This window comes from Marmota flaviventris, chromosome X (assembly GCF_047511675.1).
Source record: "Marmota flaviventris isolate mMarFla1 chromosome X, mMarFla1.hap1, whole genome shotgun sequence".
In the NCBI taxonomy this organism is placed as follows: domain Eukaryota; kingdom Metazoa; phylum Chordata; class Mammalia; order Rodentia; family Sciuridae; genus Marmota; species Marmota flaviventris.
Window position 1 is genome coordinate 118,769,916 of NC_092518.1, and position 20,274 is coordinate 118,790,189.

General features: G+C 40.4%; 1 protein-coding gene and 1 non-coding gene across 2 annotated transcripts; both read right to left on the minus strand.

Moving 5' to 3' along the window:
• Window positions 1–3,142: 3,142 nt before the first annotated feature.
• Rbmx (RNA binding motif protein X-linked) lies at window positions 3,143–9,245 on the minus strand. Its single transcript, XM_027940161.2, has 9 exons — window positions 9,092–9,245; window positions 7,825–7,951; window positions 7,526–7,632; window positions 6,238–6,409; window positions 5,570–5,722; window positions 5,184–5,298; window positions 4,970–5,095; window positions 4,800–4,882; window positions 3,143–4,171 (listed from the first exon to the last, which is right to left on the minus strand). Exons 2-9 carry the CDS (start codon window positions 7,931–7,933, stop codon window positions 3,861–3,863), a joined length of 1,176 nt encoding a protein of 391 aa, XP_027795962.1. The 5' UTR covers window positions 7,934–7,951; window positions 9,092–9,245; the 3' UTR covers window positions 3,143–3,860.
• On the minus strand, window positions 7,705–7,777 carry LOC114096668 (small nucleolar RNA SNORD61). Its single transcript, XR_003583472.1, has one exon. It is a non-coding gene; the product is annotated as a small nucleolar RNA SNORD61 (small nucleolar RNA).
• Window positions 9,246–20,274: the final 11,029 nt, after the last annotated feature.

Here is a 20,274-nt window from a genome sequence, read left to right on the forward strand (position 1 = left end):
TACCAGTCAAACAAGGAAAACATTTTATCATTCCGTTTCTTTTACAACCAATATAAAGTAAAATGAATCAAGACCAACTCTTTTACTAATGGAAAAACTAAGCCTTCTGGGTCTTTAAGTTATCTGTTAAAAAAGTATCTGGTAATTTAAGCATACTCCTTACTCTGAATTTAGTATTCATACTACAATTAGTCTATTCTACACTGTCTTCAAGAAATCTAAATAAAATCTCAAGAGCCAAAAAAGTCCTCACAGAAGCACCAACTCAAGTAATTAGATTATGGAAGACTTGAGCTAAGATAGCTATTCAAGTGCAACTACTTAATTGGTCAGTATCCTCATGGTCTATGACTTAGGAATGTGACCAATGAGGGTTAAAATTTATTTTCCTGAATCACAGTTGTTAAATGTGATAGTATTATACTATGCAAAAATTCTCAGAAGTTGAGCTGCTTCCTCTAATGCAACAACTCTGTTTTGAGAACATTAATACTTAAACTATTGGCTCTAGTCTCCAAAGCAATAAACTGGTTTTACCATGATTTGTTTCCAAGAATGGGAGCTGTGGGTAAAGTAAGCTTATAAAATGATACAATAACCAAGTGACCAATTTGTTTCCAGTTTCAAGTGTGCTTTCCACCATTCTAGCAATGTTTCCAGTTGTTACTTTCATTTTCCCCATGTTACTCCTTGCTTTAGTTTTGCTGTAAAACTGAACCCTCATTCCTGATAAGCTAATGCCAGAATAAGTTTCATTTGCTGAAAAAAAAAAAAAAAAAATCAAGATATTACTTGAAAGAGAGTTACAAGTTACCACTTAATGCCTATCACAATTCAACTTTTTTTTTTGCAGTGTTAGGGATGAACCCAGGGCCTTCAGGCATGCTAGGCAGGTGCTCTACCACTGAGCTACATCCTCAGCCCCTAACTCAACTTTCTGAAATGGTCAGTGATACTTAATTCTAAATTGCAGAGTTGCTTCAGCTGAACAAAATGAAAGCCAAAGCTATACTCTACATAAATAGCCACAAGAACTTCCTGAGTACCTCCACTTGCCAATTTCTTTATTTCCCTTTCTCCATTTGGTCAATTTTAAGTAACTACCACTCCCTAGTTAAGAGTGTTAACCAACACTAATGCCTTCCTCAGATCCACAAGAACCCTTGAAGACAAAAATCTACTGCCTGCACCAAACCAATTCTGATGAGCACTGCTTATGCGACTGCTGTGACTGATCGACAATCAGCATTCTTCTGCTTCAACAACTCTGTAAAAAAGCATGGGATCAAGTTACAAGGTAAAGCATTTGTTTTATACTGCATAGTACCCCAACACCCCCCACCATTCCTAAATACATACTTTTTCTTATAATTGATATCAATAACTCTCCATTTAGTCAATTTGTATTATAGCTATACAAATAAGCAAGCACTGAGAAAATTCACTGAAGCCCAAACTTCATGTAAAGTCTGCTCACATACACAGATCCTGTCAAGAGAACTCTTGCAATATGAAAAGATATTTGCAATTGGTTTTAAACAGCCAAGAATATTGCATGACTAATAGTATTATTACTGGAAATATACCTATATAACCTCCCTCTACATTCAAAATTGATGTGCCAGGGCTGGGGATGTGGCTCAAGCAGTAGCGCGCTTGCCTGGCATGCGTGCGGCCCAGGTTCGATCCTCAGCACCACATACAAACAAAGATGTTGTGTCCGCCAAAAACTAAAAAATAAATATTAAAATTCTCTCTTTAAAAAAAATGGATGTGCCAGATAACACACGTTAAATAATCTAACCTAATTTCCAAGAGTTGTATATTATCCCCTTTTGCAGATGAAGTGTGGATCAGGAAAAAAAAAAAAAAAAAACTTGCCAACACCACAGCTTGACAGTGGCAAAGCTACAAATACTATTTAAACCTTGAAAGGCCAGTGCTTTCAAAACTTACCTTAGCATTTGATTTCTCCTGCTGCCAGCTTTATCTATTGTGAATAAATCAGCACTCCATGACCACAATGACCATAAGTCCTCAACCTGCAAAAATTAAACAGATGAAAACTAGTTATCTCTCTTAAGGAAACTTTAAAACTTGCCTATAACTGCCCTCTTTCCAGAAAGGCAAGTTCAGACTTCCAGATTAATGTATTTCATGTTCTACTAGTTCTCTTAAGTAGTGGAAGATTCACTGGCTTGGGATGGACTGGAATGGCTTAAATGGTTAAGTTGCATGGCTTATGGATTCTCATTCTGTTCCAATGGTGCACTGCCACGTTAAATCCATAAGTTGAACGGACAAAACATTTATTTGAAGGAATAAGTGCGTATAAGGATTTTTAGTTGGAGGTCTTCAAGTTTACTATATTCAAGAGCATCTTTTTCAACTTCATGGCTGGACCTGGGTCATGCTGCCTCAGGTTTTGCTTTTTAAAGACCACTTGCAATAGATTTTCTCCATACAGTGTAGTTTCATAGAACTAAAAACAAGTCAGGCATCCAACTAAAGGTCAAGTTTGCAATGGCTTACAGGGGCAAGAGAGGGGACCCCAAACCTAAGCCATTTCTTATATTGACTAAGACTAATTTGAAAAAAAAAATGTTAAAAACATATGAAGCATGTTTAAAGGTCTTCATCAAAAATACTTTAAAAAATACCCCCTCCCAAGCCCCAGATTGGTACTGGTAAACAGCTGTATTAAGGCCTTTAAGTGTCACACATGCTTTAAAAAAAAAAAAATCCAAGTGTTGAATTTGGAGGACTTCTAATATGCTATTGAACATTTGCTTTTCCAAAAGGTTTTTTTTTTTTAATCTAGAAGGCACATTTCCATTGCCATGAGGTACAGTATGTTTCACTGTACTATGAGGAAGGTAAGTGTTCAATTTCGACTTAGACGGAAAAACTAGTTTGCTTTGCTTACCATCTTTGCTGTTTCACAGGCATTTGGTGCTTTAAATCTGATGTGGAATGCTGATAGATTCACTTTTTAGAAGTCATAAGCCTTTAGGAAGTTGGAGATAACTTCATTGCTTATCTATTTTCTCCTTTGCAATCAAGCTGTTCCTTTAAAAGTGAGACACTACAGAGTTGCAAAAATTTGAAACAGTAAGAGCAAGCATCGTTTGCAGCTTCATGGTTGGTTTTGGCCAAACTTTTTATTTAGTATTCTGTAGTTGTTTAACACACACTTAAATGGTCTTATTGGGGGAGGGGGAAAGGGAGGTTCTTGCGGATTCCCAAGGAAATGTCAGAAAGGCAAAATATGGCCAGCATTATCCATTTGGTTTTTTTTTGGGGGGAAGGGGGATTTACTGGGTGAATAGTACTTTCCTTACATAGATATCTGATCTCAGGTTTTGTATACTGAGAACATTGAGATTTCAGTTGGAAGACACCCTGAAATCCTAAGAGTAGCATACCCCAACCACCCCCTATTAGCTAGCTTTTTTGTATAGGGAGAACGATTCATCTCTCAGTGGAGATCAATGGACATCTAGATGGCTAGATGTTTGTGGAAGATCTTAGAATTGCTTGCCTCATTTACTGGGTAAAACTGGATAGGAAGTGGCCTTCAGGGACACTTTAACTTGGAAAATTACAACACTAGTACAACAAGTCTTACACACTTAACATTTGCTTGTTGAAAGCAACTCAAAATCAAATGAAATTAAACATGTTTTACTTTTTTTCCCTCACAAGAACATAAAAAATTATGAAGGGGAACTTAACAGGAAATTTAAAAAAGGTAACACAATTTTTCCTTTTAGTAGTCCTTGGGTAGTTATGACAGAATGGTTTCCACTTTTTGTTTGTTTCTTTGAACGGGGAATTTTGGTCCAAAGTTTTGTTTGTTTCTAGTATCTGCTTCTGCCTCCCCCTCTATCAGATCGGCTTCCTCCACGGCCACCACCTCTTGGTGCTCCGCGGCTTGAACTGCTGTAGGAATCACGTGGAGGAGGGTACCCCCTTTCCATAGAAGGGGGAAGCCCTCGTTCTTGTCTGCCAACCCGATCACGACCACTTGAGTAGAGATCACTTCGGCTGCTTGAGTAACTGTCTCGACTTCCACCATATCCGTCACGTGAGCTGCTGTAATCATCATAGCGACTGCTTCCACCATAAGATGGCGGGGGCCCTCGTGTAGGTGGAGCACTACGTGAGTTACCTGCAGGGTCAATGGTCAGGTAATATGGCAACACTATAAATTGTATATATACAACATTTAAATCTGAATTTACAGAATTCTTGTATTAAAAGTTTACTTTCTCAACTGGGAGGTTTTAAACTCTACCATTGCTGGCCATAACAAGGATTTGCTCATCTGCTGAGATACGGAAATGGATTGATTTTAATGTTTGTTTGAAAAGACTGAAGACGGTGTGTATTTCAAGAGGATATTCCAGCTTGTTATTTTATAGTAGACACTCAGCCACTTTCCAGTGATAAGTTGCAATTTTGAACTGTAGAGTTTCCTTCATATTGCAATGGTAAACATTTGATCTTGTTAATAAAATTTTTAAATTGTATTTTCACTGTTGGGGGAAAACACATAAGGCTGCCAATTTAAGCAAGCAAAATCCCCTCCAAAGCAAGCGAACAGCCTCAAAAGAAAAAAAAAACTTAGGAAAGAACAAAAGCCCCTCACAAAACTAGGAAAAGCCCAGCTGATAGTTAACCCTTTAAAAAAGCAAGCAAACGTCCCTTTAAAAGCAAGCACCACGCAGCCTATTAAACTGGCTCATGAACCTAAAAACTCAAGCTGCTGAAACTCAAGACTCTTAACAGTATCTTACCATAACTCTCATATGAATCTCTGTAGGAACCTCCACTTGGATGATCTGAATAATCACGATCACGACCATATCCATCTCTATCACTAAATTAAAGAGAAAAACCTTTAAGTCCCAGAGCACCAACTTTTACAATAAAATATTATACTTGAGCCACGGAAGCACTCACTTACCTATAGCCTCTTGATGGATAGTCATCACGTGAACTGGAATGACCATAATCACGGTAAGTATAATCTCTTGGAGGTGGTGCATAATCTCTTGTGTCACGAGAACTTGGGTAATCTCTGCTTGAATAGCTATAGAAACAAAAGTAATTTGGTCTATGCTTTTGATGAGCTCTCCTTTAACCTTAATTAATGAAAAAACTGCATTTTTTTGTGTTACCTGTCTTTAGTAGAATATCCATCATCTCTTGGGGACAAATAAACATCTCTACGAGAGGGCAGGGGTTCCCTTCGAGGTGGGCCTCCATAACTATCTCTTCCACGTGATACAGGAGCTTAAGGAAAAATAATAATTTTTTTAAATGTAGCCTGGTAAAAGTTAAATAAAATGTGAACTTATTATATTCAGACAATGAAAAGTAGTGACTTAAACATAATACGTACACAGATCAAGAAATGTTATTCACATCTTTTGAGTACTCATTAGCTTCATGTTACTAGATCACCTGAAATTCCTGAACAAGTCTTAAGGGTCATTTTTAAGAGTTACTTCTTAATTCTTAGTGCTATGGTGATAGCACAGATTCTCATGCATGCAACATTTACCTCTTCCTCCCATTCCACTGCTGCTGCGAACTGGTCCTGAAGGAGCTGATCTTTTAGGAGGAGGACCCCCACTTCTTGGTGGTGGTCCTCTTTTTACTGGAAGAGGTCCCCTGGAAGAACTCATGTTAAAATGCATGGAATAACCACCATCATCTACATTAGAAAGGAGAAAAAAATATGTTAACACAAGAATTTAAAAAACAAAACAAAACAAAGAATTCTATGATTTGATGATACTACCTTCTCTTTATCTTTTCTCTTTGAGGGGTCTAACTTATATTTTCAATTGCATAATATCAAGCATGAAGTCATGTAGACTGGGAAAATAAGGAAAATGAAGGGTAGTCTAAAGTTATTTCAAAGAACACACATTGTTTTGCTTTCATATGCTCAATGTATCAAACTGAATCTTGAAAAAGATTTTTTAAGTACTTTTCTTACACATTAAGTAATAAGGTAAGAAATAATGTGATCTATCATTTAAATCAACATTCATTTAACTTAGGACACCTTCCATGTTTTCCTCGAGTCATTATCACTTCAAGAGGTAAGCATATATTCTTTCTTAATTTCAAAGGCGAGAGCCTTTCAACGAGGGCTTAAAGTATACACTGTCGTGGATTTGCAGTTCTTAATACACCAAGCCAAAGATCCACCTAAATTATTACCCATGTGCCCTCCACGAGAGGGAGGTCCCCTAGTTCCTCCACTTCCTCCTCTTCCTCCTCTAAGACCTCTGGGAGGGCCTCTGCTTCTTGGAGGTGGAGGTGGGCCACGTCTACCACTTTCAAATGATGGTTTGGTAGCTTGTTCCACCTTGATGGCTTTTCCATCTAAGGACTTTAAACAAAAATCAAAATGGTTAAATTGTATCATAATTTTAAAAGAACTTACAGGTCCACTATATACTATTGACACCAAAATACAGTTAATTTTGTTCATCAATTAGTCTAAGTAAAATCCTAGAAGTAGTAATTCTAAGAATGACTTTTCCACTTACTTAAAATGTCTACCCAGTCACTGAGAATACAAAGCATAAAGTAAACTCAGTGCACTTGGTAAAATTTAAAGCAATGCTAGGTAGGTATATCAGCTCATTTTCAAAACTAATAACCAGATTGGGTACAATGGCACATGCCTATAATCCCAGCAACTCCAGGTTAACTCAGGAAGCTGAAGCAGGATAGCAAGCTGAGGCCAGCCTCAGCAACTTGGTGAGACCTTGTATCAAAAAATAAAAAGGAACCAGGAATCGTGTCACATGTCTGTAATCCTAGCAGCTCAGGAGGCTGAGGCAAGAGGATTGAGTTCAAAGCCAGCCTCAGCAATTTACGGAGGCCCTAAGCAACTTAGTGAGACCCTGTCTCAAAATAAAATATACAAAGAACTGGGGATATGGCTCAGTGGTAAAGCACCCCCTGGGTTCAATCCCCAGTACCCCCCACCTAAAAAAAAAAAAAAAAAAGCAAAAGCAAAAGTAATAAACAATGCTAAAGGCCAAGCCATCAAGCTATGGTTTAGGGATCCCAAGATAAAATACAATGCTTATCTGTAACATTACATGCTACTCTGAACTGAGAAACACTTAAGAGCACAATCCATGGTTGGGGATGTAACTCAAGGTGGAGCACTTGACTAGCATGCATAAGTCCAATCCAAGGGGGAAGAAAGGGTACAATCTATAACTTTGTCTACAACATTTGACCCTGGAATTTCATAATATGCTTCAGTTGAGCATGTCGCTCAGTGGTAGAGCACTTGTTTGGCATGCCTAGCACCAAAAAAAACACCTCATGATATACTTCAAAAGAGTACTACAAATTGGCTATGGTGAGAAGATCTTGGAGAGGTATATATTCAAAACCAAAATAATTCAAGAGCTTCCATGAACCAGAGTTGGGATTGCACATGCTATATTATGCACTAGGATACATGGTATTCATTGTGCAATCTCACCTTTCCATTCATGTCTCTGGCTGCATCCTTAGCATCTGCTGGACTTTCAAAGGTGACAAAGGCAAATCCTCTTGATTTGTTGGTTTCACGATCTTTCATCAAGAGCACTTTAACAAAGTTTAAGAAAAAGTGTCACTAATTCGAATCAAACAATGAAACTATCTATCTACTTGAGGAGAAAGCTCAGAACTTCTTAGAGGACAAAAATACAACATCATGTCAGATGATCAATGTAATCAAATTCATCACAGCTTATCTTTTAATTATAATATCCCAGCATGTACATTCATATAACTCACCTTCCACTATTCGTCCATATTTGCCAAATACTGCTTCAAGGGCTTTCTCATTTGTTTCCGTATTAAGCCCACCAATGAAGAGCTTTCCTGGACGATCTGCTTCAACCATTTTTCCCCCCTGGTGAGTCTGCTGAAAAAGAATAGTATTACCTCCCAGAAGAAGTTCCCCAAGTTTATGGGACACCTTTAAATGTGGTTTGGATTGTTTTACTAAAACCTTTATTCTTTAATAACTAAAGACAACGATAAGCTTCCAACACAGTAGGAAGCCAATTTAAACTAAGTGGTAATAGTGCAATTCTACATTAAAGTAGTTGAAAGGGCCGACACAAAGTTCACTTTCACCCTAATCTTCCTTGGCTGTTTTTAACGAGTTAACAGGTACTTAACATTTGAAAAAGCCAATTTTAGTTTTAATCCTAGGTCTGATGCCTTTTACAGATTCAATCACACCCCTCTCCCAGTGATGGATTTTAAGACTAATGGCTAGTTCAAGGTCACTAACCAGACGGCAAGACTTCAACACCAAACCCTCATTCAAGGGCTACCCGTTCTCTCATTAGTATGTTACTAAATCTAAGCAGATATCTTTTAAGTTTGCGCCAAGTTCCGCCTCATCTCCACCAGCCCCCACCCGCCAAAAAGGTTACTGCCTAAGGGGGGAAAAAAAGGCAAAGTGTCAACATCATTTCATATTAAATAACAGCACACAGAAGCGCACACTGTAACACTCAACACGCTACAATTGCGACGGAACCCAATTAAGACTAGTCATTAAAAACCGCGTGGAAACGACAAAATGGCGACACTTGGATTCAGCCCAGAGCAACTGACACTGGTCAGGAAACTAACTTTTACCATCAATACTGGCTGGGAAAATTCCAAGGGCTTCCTCTCCAGGGCTGCCAATTAACAAGGAGGCCGCATGGAAGTCCACATGCCATCGTTAGCGTCAGCGCCATCCCAATGCAGGTACCGCGGTGGCGCGGTGGCTCCGCGTCCCGCTCAAGCTACAAAACGCCGACCTCCGCCTCAGCCCCCGCCCCCGCCCCAGCAGGCAACGGCCAAACTTTCAAGAGAGACATACAAGGAAACGAACCCCCTAATGTGTTTTCCTTTGACCGACCCCCCCTGCTTTATTTAAATAGGTCGGCACCTTTGGGTGTCTTAAAATGGCGCCCGCCACCCTCATCTCCAGGGAGATAATCCCAAGTTCTAACAAGGCAAGAACGTACGAAATAACGAACCAAGGAAAGGAGACACGTACCGGAGGGGTGGCGACGGTCTCAAGCTCCTACGAGCTCGCCGAGTGGGCCTTTCAAGCAGCTCAACACGAGTGACAGCTGCTGGACCCAGGAACGGAACAGAGAAGCCGCTAGGACTACTGCGCAACGAGGGCGAACAAAGGAGACAGCAAACTTTATACTACCCGGGAACGAGGCTGAAGAACCCGGATGGAAACGAAGCTTAGAATTTGAAGCGCGAAGGGAGGGGGAGTAGTTCTCAGTGTCTTCATTGGCTGTATTCCATGTCATTCACTCTTCGCTCCTCCCCTTTCCCCAGGCCCTAGGTCTTCTGGCCGGCGCCCGATTCTAACCGTTTTCCCTACCCCCACCCATTCTCAAAGGCGCGTTTTTGCTTTCTGCTAAAATGGTGCACAGACTTCATTTAATAAAAAGGTAAATTTTGTTGAGCATTCTAGTGGACCGGACACGGTTAAAAACTTTCACTTATACTTTTGCGTTAACTCTTTTTAATTCTAAAAACAAGACGATAAAGGCAGATACTCTTATGGCAATTTGCAGAAATGGGAAACAAAGAAGTTTAGGTAATACAATATATTTGCCAAAATTATCCTGAACAAGAATCTTTCGTGAATGGGAGAAATTCTTATAAATGAATGTCAATTGAGAATAAAAAACCTAGCGAACGGCATGCAGATAGTTTATTCATATATAGCAATTACTGAACACCTAACTAAATGGCAAGCGCTGGCCTAGGCCAGGAGGATACAACCCATAACAAGTAAGACATAAACCAGGCACTCCTGTTATGGTAAGGCTTCCACATATATTAAGTACAGGACACCCAATTAAGTTTGAACAGTCAGATAAGGAGCACTTCTTTTGTATATGTTCAAAATATGTACAAAAATATTTTTTGCCTATCTGAAATTAAAATTTAACTGATTCAAAGATTCTCCCCATGCTACTGGAGAGGGGGGATAAAAAAGCGATTTTCTAAATTAAATTTCTCTAAAATGCAACAACAAACAGAATAATTCCATATTGTGATTAGTGCCAGGGAGGAAGGAAACTAGATACTTCAGTGAGCAACATTAGGGAGACCAAATTAAATTAAGACATCAGAGAAGGTCTTTCTGAAGAGGTGACTTTGGAGGTCAGAGCTGAAGGTAGAGAAGAAACCTTGGGAAAGGCTGAGGGAAAAACCTTTCCGGAAAAGAACACTAAAGAGAAGGAAAGAGCTAGGCATGTGTCAAGGGGCAGAAAGAGGACCAAGGTGATGGGAATTCAAGGGACATGAATAATATAAGGGAACTAAGGTGGGCAGGACCTGTGACTCCACTAAATTATAATAGCTGGGTAAGTGTGGAAGCAGGGACACTAATAGAACTGTGGGAGAAGATGAGAGAGGATGGTGGCTTGAATTAAGGTGATGGCAGTGGACATGGAGAGAAAGGAATAGTTGCTGGATGTCTATGGCAAGTAGCATGGACAGGATTTGCTAATGAACTAGAAGGTAATATGGTATGAATATTTGTGTCCCAAATTCCTTTGTTGAAATGCTAAGCCCCAAGGTGATAGTATTAAGAGGTGGGACCTTGGGGGAGGTGATTAAAGTCTTGAGGGTCTTTATAAAAGTGTCCTACTCCAGATGGAACTAGAGACCATAATTTCTAGTGGAAATAAGTCAGACTCGGGGGAAATATCATATGTTCTCACTCTCATATGTGGAAACTAGAAGGGGAAATAAGGGATTCCATGAATGTAGAAGGGAAGCACAGCATCTCTAATCCCAACACTCACGAGGCAGAGGCAGGAGAATGGCAAATTTCAGGTGAGACCTAGTCTCAAAAAATAAAAATGGACTGGGGAAAAAAAATCGACTGGGGGATGTAGCCCAGAGGTAGAACACCCCTGGGATCAATTTTCAGTACCACAAGTTTGAAAAAAATGAAAGTATAAGGGAGATCATTAAAGTAGGCAAAAGGGTTGGGGGAGAGGGAATATGAGAGGGTGGGGAACTATTGGGAAGTAAAATTAATCAAATTACATACACACACACACACACACGCCAATGAAGCCCATCATCCTATATAATTATTATACACTAATAAAAAAATAAGTGTCCCATTCCACTATATGAGGACAGATTGAGAAGGTACCATCTACGAACAAGGAAACTGGTGGTGGTGGACCCTGACCAGACACCAAATCTGCTGGTGATTGGATTTTGGGCTTCCCAGCCTCCAGAACTATAAGAAATAAGTTTCTGTTGTTTACAACCTGCCCAGTTTATGGTATTTTGTTACAGCAGCCTGAACGGACTAAGCAAATAGGGTACAACTGGGAAGGAATTGCAGCAACAGGGGGAATCATTATGGATGACTGTAAATAGCTGGTACTAGTATAGCAAATGGTGATAGTCATTTACCAAAATTGTTTCAGAAGAGCAAGTTTGAGGAATGGGGTTAGAGAAATCTGAGGCTTGGAATACACATCTGTGCTAAATTGACACCTTAAAGACAGTAATAAAAGCCAACAGAATGGACAAAACCACCAAAGAAGAAAGTACAGTATAAAATGAAGGCCCCAGATCACACATTATAAGCTACTAAAATACAGTGCAGACCTGTAATCCCAGCTACTAGGGAGACTGAGATGGATGGCAAGTTCAAAGCCAGCCTTGTCTCAAAATTAAAAAAAAAAAAATTAGGGTTGGAGCTGTGGCTCAGAGGTAGAGTGCTCGCCTACCATGCATGAGGCACTGGGTTCGGTCCCCAGCACCACATACAAATAAAATAAAGATATTGTGTCCACCTAAAACTAAAAAATAAATATTTAAAAAAATTAAAAAGCTGAGGTTATAGCTCAGTAGTAGAGCACCACTGGGTTCAATCTCCAGTAATACAAATAAAAGGTGGGGCTGGGTATGTTGCTCAGTGATAGAGTACTTGCCTATCGTGTGGATTCCTGGGTCTGATCCCCAGCACACACACACACACACACAATGTATATGGAGGGAAAAATAACTGGAAGGAAAAATATGCTAAAATGTTATTTATTTACTTATTTATTTATTTCGGTACTGAGGATTGAATCTAAGGTCACTTAACCACTGAAATACACCCCCAACCCTTTTTATTTTTTATTTTGAGATAGGGTTTCACTATATTGCTGAGACTGCCCTCAAACTTGCAGTCCTGCCTCAGCCTCCTGAGTCCTTGGGATTACCTGTATATGCCACCATGCCAGGTTAAAATGTTATTATTTATCTTGGGGTGTGTAGTGGAATTTATGGTCAGTGGTCACTTTTCTTCTTCATAGTTAACATTGACCTACACATAGTAAATTATGATATATACCAGGAAGATTGCAGTAAATAATTTTCAGGTCATGAATAAAAGCCCCCAAGGAACTTTGCAAGTAGCTCTAAATCATTAACATTAATGGAGGGAATAATGATCAATAGGACAAGAATATTTGTTCTTGTTTCTTTTTTCCCCCCAGCCAAATAGTAACATGTAAAGCAAAAGTTATGTCTGCCTTTAAAATGAGTTATGTAAATTATTGACTCAGAATAGTTGGGAATTGGTCAGGTTGGCAAAAATTATTGAAATACCAGACCCAACAAGCAGAGCCTGTACCTCCAGGGGAAGCCAAGAGAAATCGCCTACCCTGGGGAAGCAGGCACTTTCCTTCTCTGTCTCAGAGCCAGACTGAAGGACTACAGGATACACCTCAGGCTCCTAGGCTAAGCCAGGTCTCCCCTAGTCTAGAGCAGAACAGGGCAGGTTCCTCTATAGATGACCCTGTCTCCCTGGGTTTCTAGAAGGAAATGTAAAGGCTGTAGCTGTAGCTCAGTGGTAGAGCACTTGCCCTGGATTCCATTCCCAGCACTGAAAAACAAAACAAGAAGGAAATGTGCAGCCCTGTGGAGCAGATCTCTCTGGCTGTGCAAGTTAGTAGCCAGCAATGTGAGGTAAGAAGAGAGTGTACTCTAGGGCTGTGGATATGGCTCAAGCGGTAGCGCGCTTGCCTGGCATGCGTGCGGCCCGGGTTCGATCCTCAGCACCACATACAAACAAGGATGTTGTGTCTGTCAATAACTAAAAAATAAATAAATATTAAAAAAGAATAGAGTGTACTCTGGATGGAGTGGAGGGGCCACAACAGCAGCCTTTGTAAGTGCCAAAAGAGAGAGGGAGGGGGTTGGAGGGAATTGTACAAGGGGATCAGTATGGCTATAGCATAGAATGGAAGACAGAGGAGGCAGAGGGTTTTCCAGAATGCAGTAGAAACAGGAACCATTTTAAGAGGTGGAGCAAGGTAATCAGATTTCACCTTAATAAGATTACTAAGAGAGAAACAAGAAACAGGAAGCAAAATAGGAAGGTATTGCTGCTGTAATCCAAGAGAGGAGAGAGACATGGGCGTGCTGAGTGTAAGGAACTTTGGTGAATGGACAGTCAGATAGATAAGCAGGTCTCAGACTGCCCAAAAGTTATCTCTGAATCTCATCTTTCCTTCTAATGGATCTTTTAGATTTTTCCTTTTTTAATTTTTTTATATATAATTTAATATATATAATATAATATATAATATATATATATATATAATTTTTTTATTTCATTTTTTTTAAACCAGGGATTAAACCCAGGGGCGCTTAACCACTGAGCCACATCCCCAGCCCTTTTTATATTTTATTTAGAGACAGGGTCTCACTGAGTTACTTAGAGCTTCGATAAGTTGCTAAGGCTGGCTTTGAACTTGTGATCTTCCTGCCTCAGCCTCCTGAGTTGCTGGGATTACAGGCATGTGCCACCACATGTGGGTCACTTTGCCTCTTTCTATTCACTCCTTGGGATTGTCATTAAATGTATGTAGTTAGGTTTTCTTTATACTATAATGTTTTGTTTGGCTCATTGTTTCTCTCCAGATACTATCTCAGTGATGATAGACCGAGTTAAGCAATATTACTTCACCACAAGGTAACCATGGAATATAACCAGTGATAAATGTTGGCTGAATTGAATTGCAAGCTTTTATCCCCCATTTCATTTAGCATGAGATGGGAGCAGAATGATAAGTATTTAATGATAACTGGTGGCCTTGCTTTAATTCCAACTCACCTAGAAGGGGCTCACATTTTTTCCTAAAGCAAAAAAACTTCACAGATATAAAAGCTTAAACCAGTTAAATTTAAGAAATAATCTAACAGCCAGGCATGGTGGCACATACCTTTAATCCTAGCTACTCAGGAGGCTGAGGCAAGATGATGGCAAGTTCAAGGCTATCCTAGGCAACCTAGTGAGATCTGTCTCAAAAATTGATAAAAGAACTGGGGATGTAACTCCGTGGTAGAGCACTTGCCTCACATGCATGAGACTCTGGGTTCAATTCCCAGCACTGTAAAATAAGTAAACGAATGAATAAATAAATAACTTTTCAGTCATCAAACTAGGGATCACTCAGATGAGTAAATTTCAGCTGCTCTGTCAGGCTTGCATTTTAAACTAAGGGCATATGAAAGGTCCTGTAGGTATGCCTGCTGTCCTAATGGTAGAAAAAGTCCTGCCTCCAGTTCTTGAATAGTCTGTTGTTATCTTGTGTGAAGCAACAAGGAGGAAAGGGAGGGAAGAATTGTATGTGATTAAAGATTAGGACACTTTCCAAACCACTTTATGTAGCCACTGTCCAGAAGATAGCCTACTTATTAGAACAAGCAAGGAATATTGTTTTTTTCTTGCTGTATTGGCAATTGAACCCAGGGGCAATCTACCACTGAACTATATCCTCAGCTCATTTTATTTTTAAGAAATTGTATTTATTTATTTAGGTACTGGAGGATGAACCCAGGAATGCTCTACCACTGAGGCACAACCCCAACCCTTTTTATTTTGAGACAGGGTCTCACTAAGTTGCTTAGGGCCTCACTAAATTGCTGAGTCTGGCGTTGAACCTGTGATCCTCCTGCCTCAGTCTCTAGAACCACTGGGATTATAGGCATGTGACACCAGCTCAGCTGGATCAGGCCATTTAAAGGACCAAGTTCAAGGCCAGCCTTGCCAAATTATTGAAACCCTGTCCTTTTTGTTGTTGTTGTTACTGGGGACTGAACTCAGGGCCACTTAACCACTGAGCTACATCCCCAGCCCTTTGTCATGCTCTTCTGCCATGATGTTCAGTCTCACCTCAATCTCTGAGGAATGGAGCCGGCTGTCTTTGGACTGAGATCTCTAAAACTGAGTCCCCAATTAACTTTTCCTCCTCTAATTGTTCTTGTCAGGTCTTTTGGTCACAGCAACAAAAAAAGCTGACTAAAACAGAAATTGGTACTGAGAAATGGGGGCGTTGCTGTGACTAATCTGACCATGTGGTTCAGAAGTTTTGGGAGCTTTTTTGAATTTATGGGAGGAATTTTGGAAAGTTTAGAGATGAAAGCTGGAAAAGCTTTAGATTGTTGTAAGTGGAACTTAATAGGTGATTCTGATGGGAGCTCAGAACACCAGAATGCTGATAGGACTGTTGCATAGTAAAATCTGTGCTCATGAGGTTTCAGAGGAGGAGGAGGACTCCATTGGGAATTGGATTAGAAGCCATTCAAGTTACATTCTGGCTAAGAAGTTGTTTGCATTTTGCCCATGTCCTGAAACTTGGTGTGAGGCTGAAATTAAAAATGATGGACTGATTAATCTGGTGGAGGAAATTTAAGACAGCACAGCCTTCAGTAGGTGGCATAGATATTGCTGGTGGTTTTAAGCCAAGTTCATCCTGATAATCAGGAGCAGAAAGCAAAGCAAAAAGACTTGAGAATCTTGCAGTTTGGCCTGAAAACTGAGTAAAACTGAGGCTGAGGAATGTGTGGTTGTTAGACATGACAGCCACTAAAGAAATGCCAAAGACTTTGCCCAGAGACAATAAGAAAAATGGCTTGAGGGCATCTCAGGAATTAGCAAGACCACACCCATCTCAAGCTCAAGGGTGTAAAAGTAAAAATTCCTTTGAAAGGAGACTAGTGAGGCATCCTGCTTGTGCATGAGGGCCTAGGAAGTTGTTTCACCATGCTCAGTGGCCTAGTTACTCAGAGGCTGCTGCAGCCAGGGTCCCTGGAGGCTTGGTTACTGCTCAAGATGGTGGCAGATCTTGGCATCAACCAGGTGGCACTGGTTCTGCAGGACTACAGGATGCTGGAATTAGGGGGTCATGGAAGCTTCCACCAAGATTTCAAAGGAAGGTCTGGGAGGCCAGGCAAAATGCCCTGGGGTCAAAGTCCCTGCAGGCTGTCCCTGTGAGGGCACTACATGTATATGTGAGGAGGAAGCCAAAGCTGCAGTGGAGACCCCCAAAGATTAAGAAATGCCAGTACCATGGAACATCTACTGAAGAAATCTTCAGGGATAGAGCAGAGAGGACATGTGGGCTGCAACCAGCAAAGCCATTGATGCAGAGCTACACAAGCAGGATGCCATGTGCTCCAGATGTCAGATGTGGAGCGACAGGACTTGTTTGTGAAATGGGAATGTTTACTCTGTGTCTTTATATGTTGGATACATGTAACTTGCTTTTGATTTTTATAGGGGCTCACAATGAAGGTTTGCCTTGGATCTCAGGAGACTTTGGACTTGGACTTTTGAGCAATCCTGGAACTGTTAATGTAACAGTTATATACTTCACCTTTTGAATATAACCCTCATTGCTATTAGGCTTATTTATTTATTTAGTGGTGCTGGGGATTGAACCCAGGTCCTTGAGCATGTGAGGCCAGCACTGTACCAACTGAGCTATATCCCCAGTTCAAGGATTATTTTTTTATTTTTATTTTTTTGGGTACCAGAGATTGAACTCAGGGGTACTCAACCACTGAGCCACGTCCCCAGCCCTATTTTGTGTTTTATTTAGAAACACGGTCTCACTGAGTTGCTTAGCACCTTGTAGTTGCTGAGGCTTCCTTTGAACTCACGATCATCCTGCCTCAGACTCCCAAGCCACTGGGATTACAGGCGTGCACCACCACGCCTGGCCCCCCTGGCTGAGGCTTATTTTATTATTATTTTTTATTTATATATGACAGTAGAATGCATTCCAATTCTTATTACACATATACACAAAATTTTTCATATCTCTGGTTGTATGCATAGTATATTCACAACAATTTGTGTCTTCATACCTGTACTTTGGATAATAATGATCATCACATTCCACCATCATTAATAACCCCATGACCCCTCCTTTCCCCTCCAATCCCTCTGCCCTATCTAGAGTTCATCTATTCCTCCCATGCCCTCACTCCCATTCCCTATCCCACTATGAATTAGCCTCCTTATATCAAAGAAAACATTCAGCATTTGGTTTTGGGGAAATGGTTAACTTCACTTAGCATTATCTTTTATAACCCCATCCATGTATTCTTCTCTTTTATTGCTGAGTAATATTCCATTATGTATATATGCCACATTTTTTTTTATCCATTCATCTATCCCTCTCATAGATCTAAACCCAAAGGATTTAAAAACAGCCTACTACAGGGACACAGCCACATCAATGTTTATAGCAGCACAATTCACAATAGCTAAACTGTGGAACCAACCTAGATGCCCTTCAATAGATGAGGCTTATTTTTTAAAGGCCATTTTTCTTTTCTTTTTTTCTCCACTCTCCCCCTACCTAACAAGACTAGGGAGACAATGTTATCTTTTCTTTTTCTTTTTTTTTAAGAGAGAGAGAGTTTTTTTTAATATTTATTTTTTAGTTTTAGGCAGACACAACATCTTTGTTTGTATGTGGTGCTGAGGATCAAACCTCGGTCGCATGCATGCCAGGCGAGCCACATCCCCAGCCCCCAATGTTATCTTTTCTTCCCTTAGTTAATTATCCTTGAAAACACCCACCACTGGAAGGAGAAGTGTCCTGAGGATCTAGGAAATTCATAGCTCCCAAATTAACAAGTGAATCCTAACTCAGCATCAGGGTACCTTGGAACCACCTGCCAAGATCTTCTTTAAAATAAAAACCCTCTGTTTTCCCTGATGAGCAGAATTACAGCCTCTAAGACAGGAGTCTCCTGTGTTTCTCCTTTGCTAGTAAAGCAATAAAACTTCTTTTTCCCCACACATGCCTGTAATGCATGTCTGTAATCCCAGTGGCTAGGGAGGCTGAATCAGGTGGATCAGAGTTCAAAGCCAGCCTCAACAATGGCAAGGTGCTTAGCAACTAAGTGAGACTGTCTCTAAATAAAATTCAAAATATGGTTGGGGATGTGGCTCAGTGGTCGAGTGCCCCTGAGTTAAATCCCTGGTACCAAAAAAAAACAAAAACAAAATATCTTCTTTCTTAAAACTGTGTCCTTGTTATTGGATTGGTATCAGGGACAAGGACCAAACTTTAAGTAACAATAAGACTATGGGGACTCTTGTCTTATGACTAAATGTATTTTGTATTGTGAAATGGACATGAGCTTTTGGGAGCCAAGGGTGGAGTGTTATGGCTCATATGAGGTGTTCCCCAAAAGCTAATTGTGAGAAAATGCAAGGTTTAGAGGTGAAATTGTTATGCTCGAATTTGGGACCCCCAAAGACCACCAGAGACCCAAGATGGATGGAAGCAGCAAAGAGGTGTTTATTGCGAGCTAGCTCGGTCCTCCACGCACACACAGCAACTGGTGACGCTGAGAGGCCCCAACCCATGGTTTGCAGCATTTTTATACATTCTTTGGAGAGGGCAGGGACTTCACATACATCATAGCCTCTTTTTAGCAAATCATCACACACCGTGGGAAAATCAAATAACAACTCTAAAACATGATTAGCACATTCACTGGCGGGAACAAGTTGGGTAGAGGTGATTGGTCAATACAAAAGGGGTATTCATTTGAACTGATTGGTTCAAGCCAAGAGGGGTGTACGTGCTGAACTACATGGTTTCCCAACTTGTTATCAACCACCATAAACTACTGGGAGGGTCATCTGGCATCCCAGGTATTTCCCTGTCTCATGCTAATTGGTGGCTGCTAGGGGGCTGCTATGGATCCCCACCTAGCCTGACTGAGTCAGGGACACCTGGCGCAGCAGATCTCTCCTGTTATTTGTAGACAAACAACTTAGCAGGGTGGGAATGTGCCTAGGAGTGCTCTGTGGGTTTTTCCAAGGACAAAGGCCATGTCCCTTCCTTGGATAGGCTTTGCTCTGAGATAGAGGCTGGTTTTTCAAAATAATTGTATTATAAGGTCTTAATCACCCAATCAGTGAATTAATCCTTGATATATATACACATATATATATAGTCTCTCTCTCTCTCTCTCTCTCTCTCTCTCTCTCTCTATATATATATATATATATATATATATAGTCTCTCATCTCTCTCTGCTGCTTCCTGATGTGATGTCTTGAGCCCCTTCCCTCTGCCACATGCTTTCACCATAATGTTCTGCTTCACCTTGGGTCTCAAATAATAGAATTGGACCTCTATGGATTGAGACCTCTGAAACCCTGAGCCCCCAAATAAACTTTTCCTCCTTATAATTGTTGTTGTCCGGGACTGGGGTTGTGGCTCAGTGGTAGAGGGCTTGCCTAGCACATGCGAGGCCCTGGGTTGGATCCTCAGCACCACATAAAAATAAATAAATAAAGGTATTTTATTCAACTATAACTAAAAAATAAATATTAAAAAAAAATTGTTCTCGTCAGGTCTTCTGGTTGCAGCAATGAAAAAGCTTACTAAAACACAGGGGTGATTTACCACTGAGCTACATCCTCAGCACCCCCCCCCCTTTTTGTGGTGCTGGGGAATGAACCCAGGGCCTTAATGCATGTGAGACAAGCACTCTACCAATTAAGTTATATCCCTAGCTTCACATCCTCAGCCCTTTTTATTTTTATTTTGAGACAGTGTCTCGCTAAGTTGCTGAGACTGATGTCAAACTTGTGATCAGTCTCCCAAGTAGCTAGGATGTTGGCTTGTGCCAACATGCTGGGCCTGTGCCTTCATATTTGTATACATATATGTAAAATTATACTATATATGGTATTAATATGCGAGGTACACCCACCAAACAAGTATCAAGAAATATCTCTGGAAGATGAGGGAGAAGACCAGGTTGACAGAAGTGGTCAAAAGAGGATTTTAGTCTTCTTTGTAATGTTTAAAAAAAATTTTAAAGAGTGTTATTAAAAGGTTGGTTCTTGTCCCCAATTGCCATGCCAGTTTAATA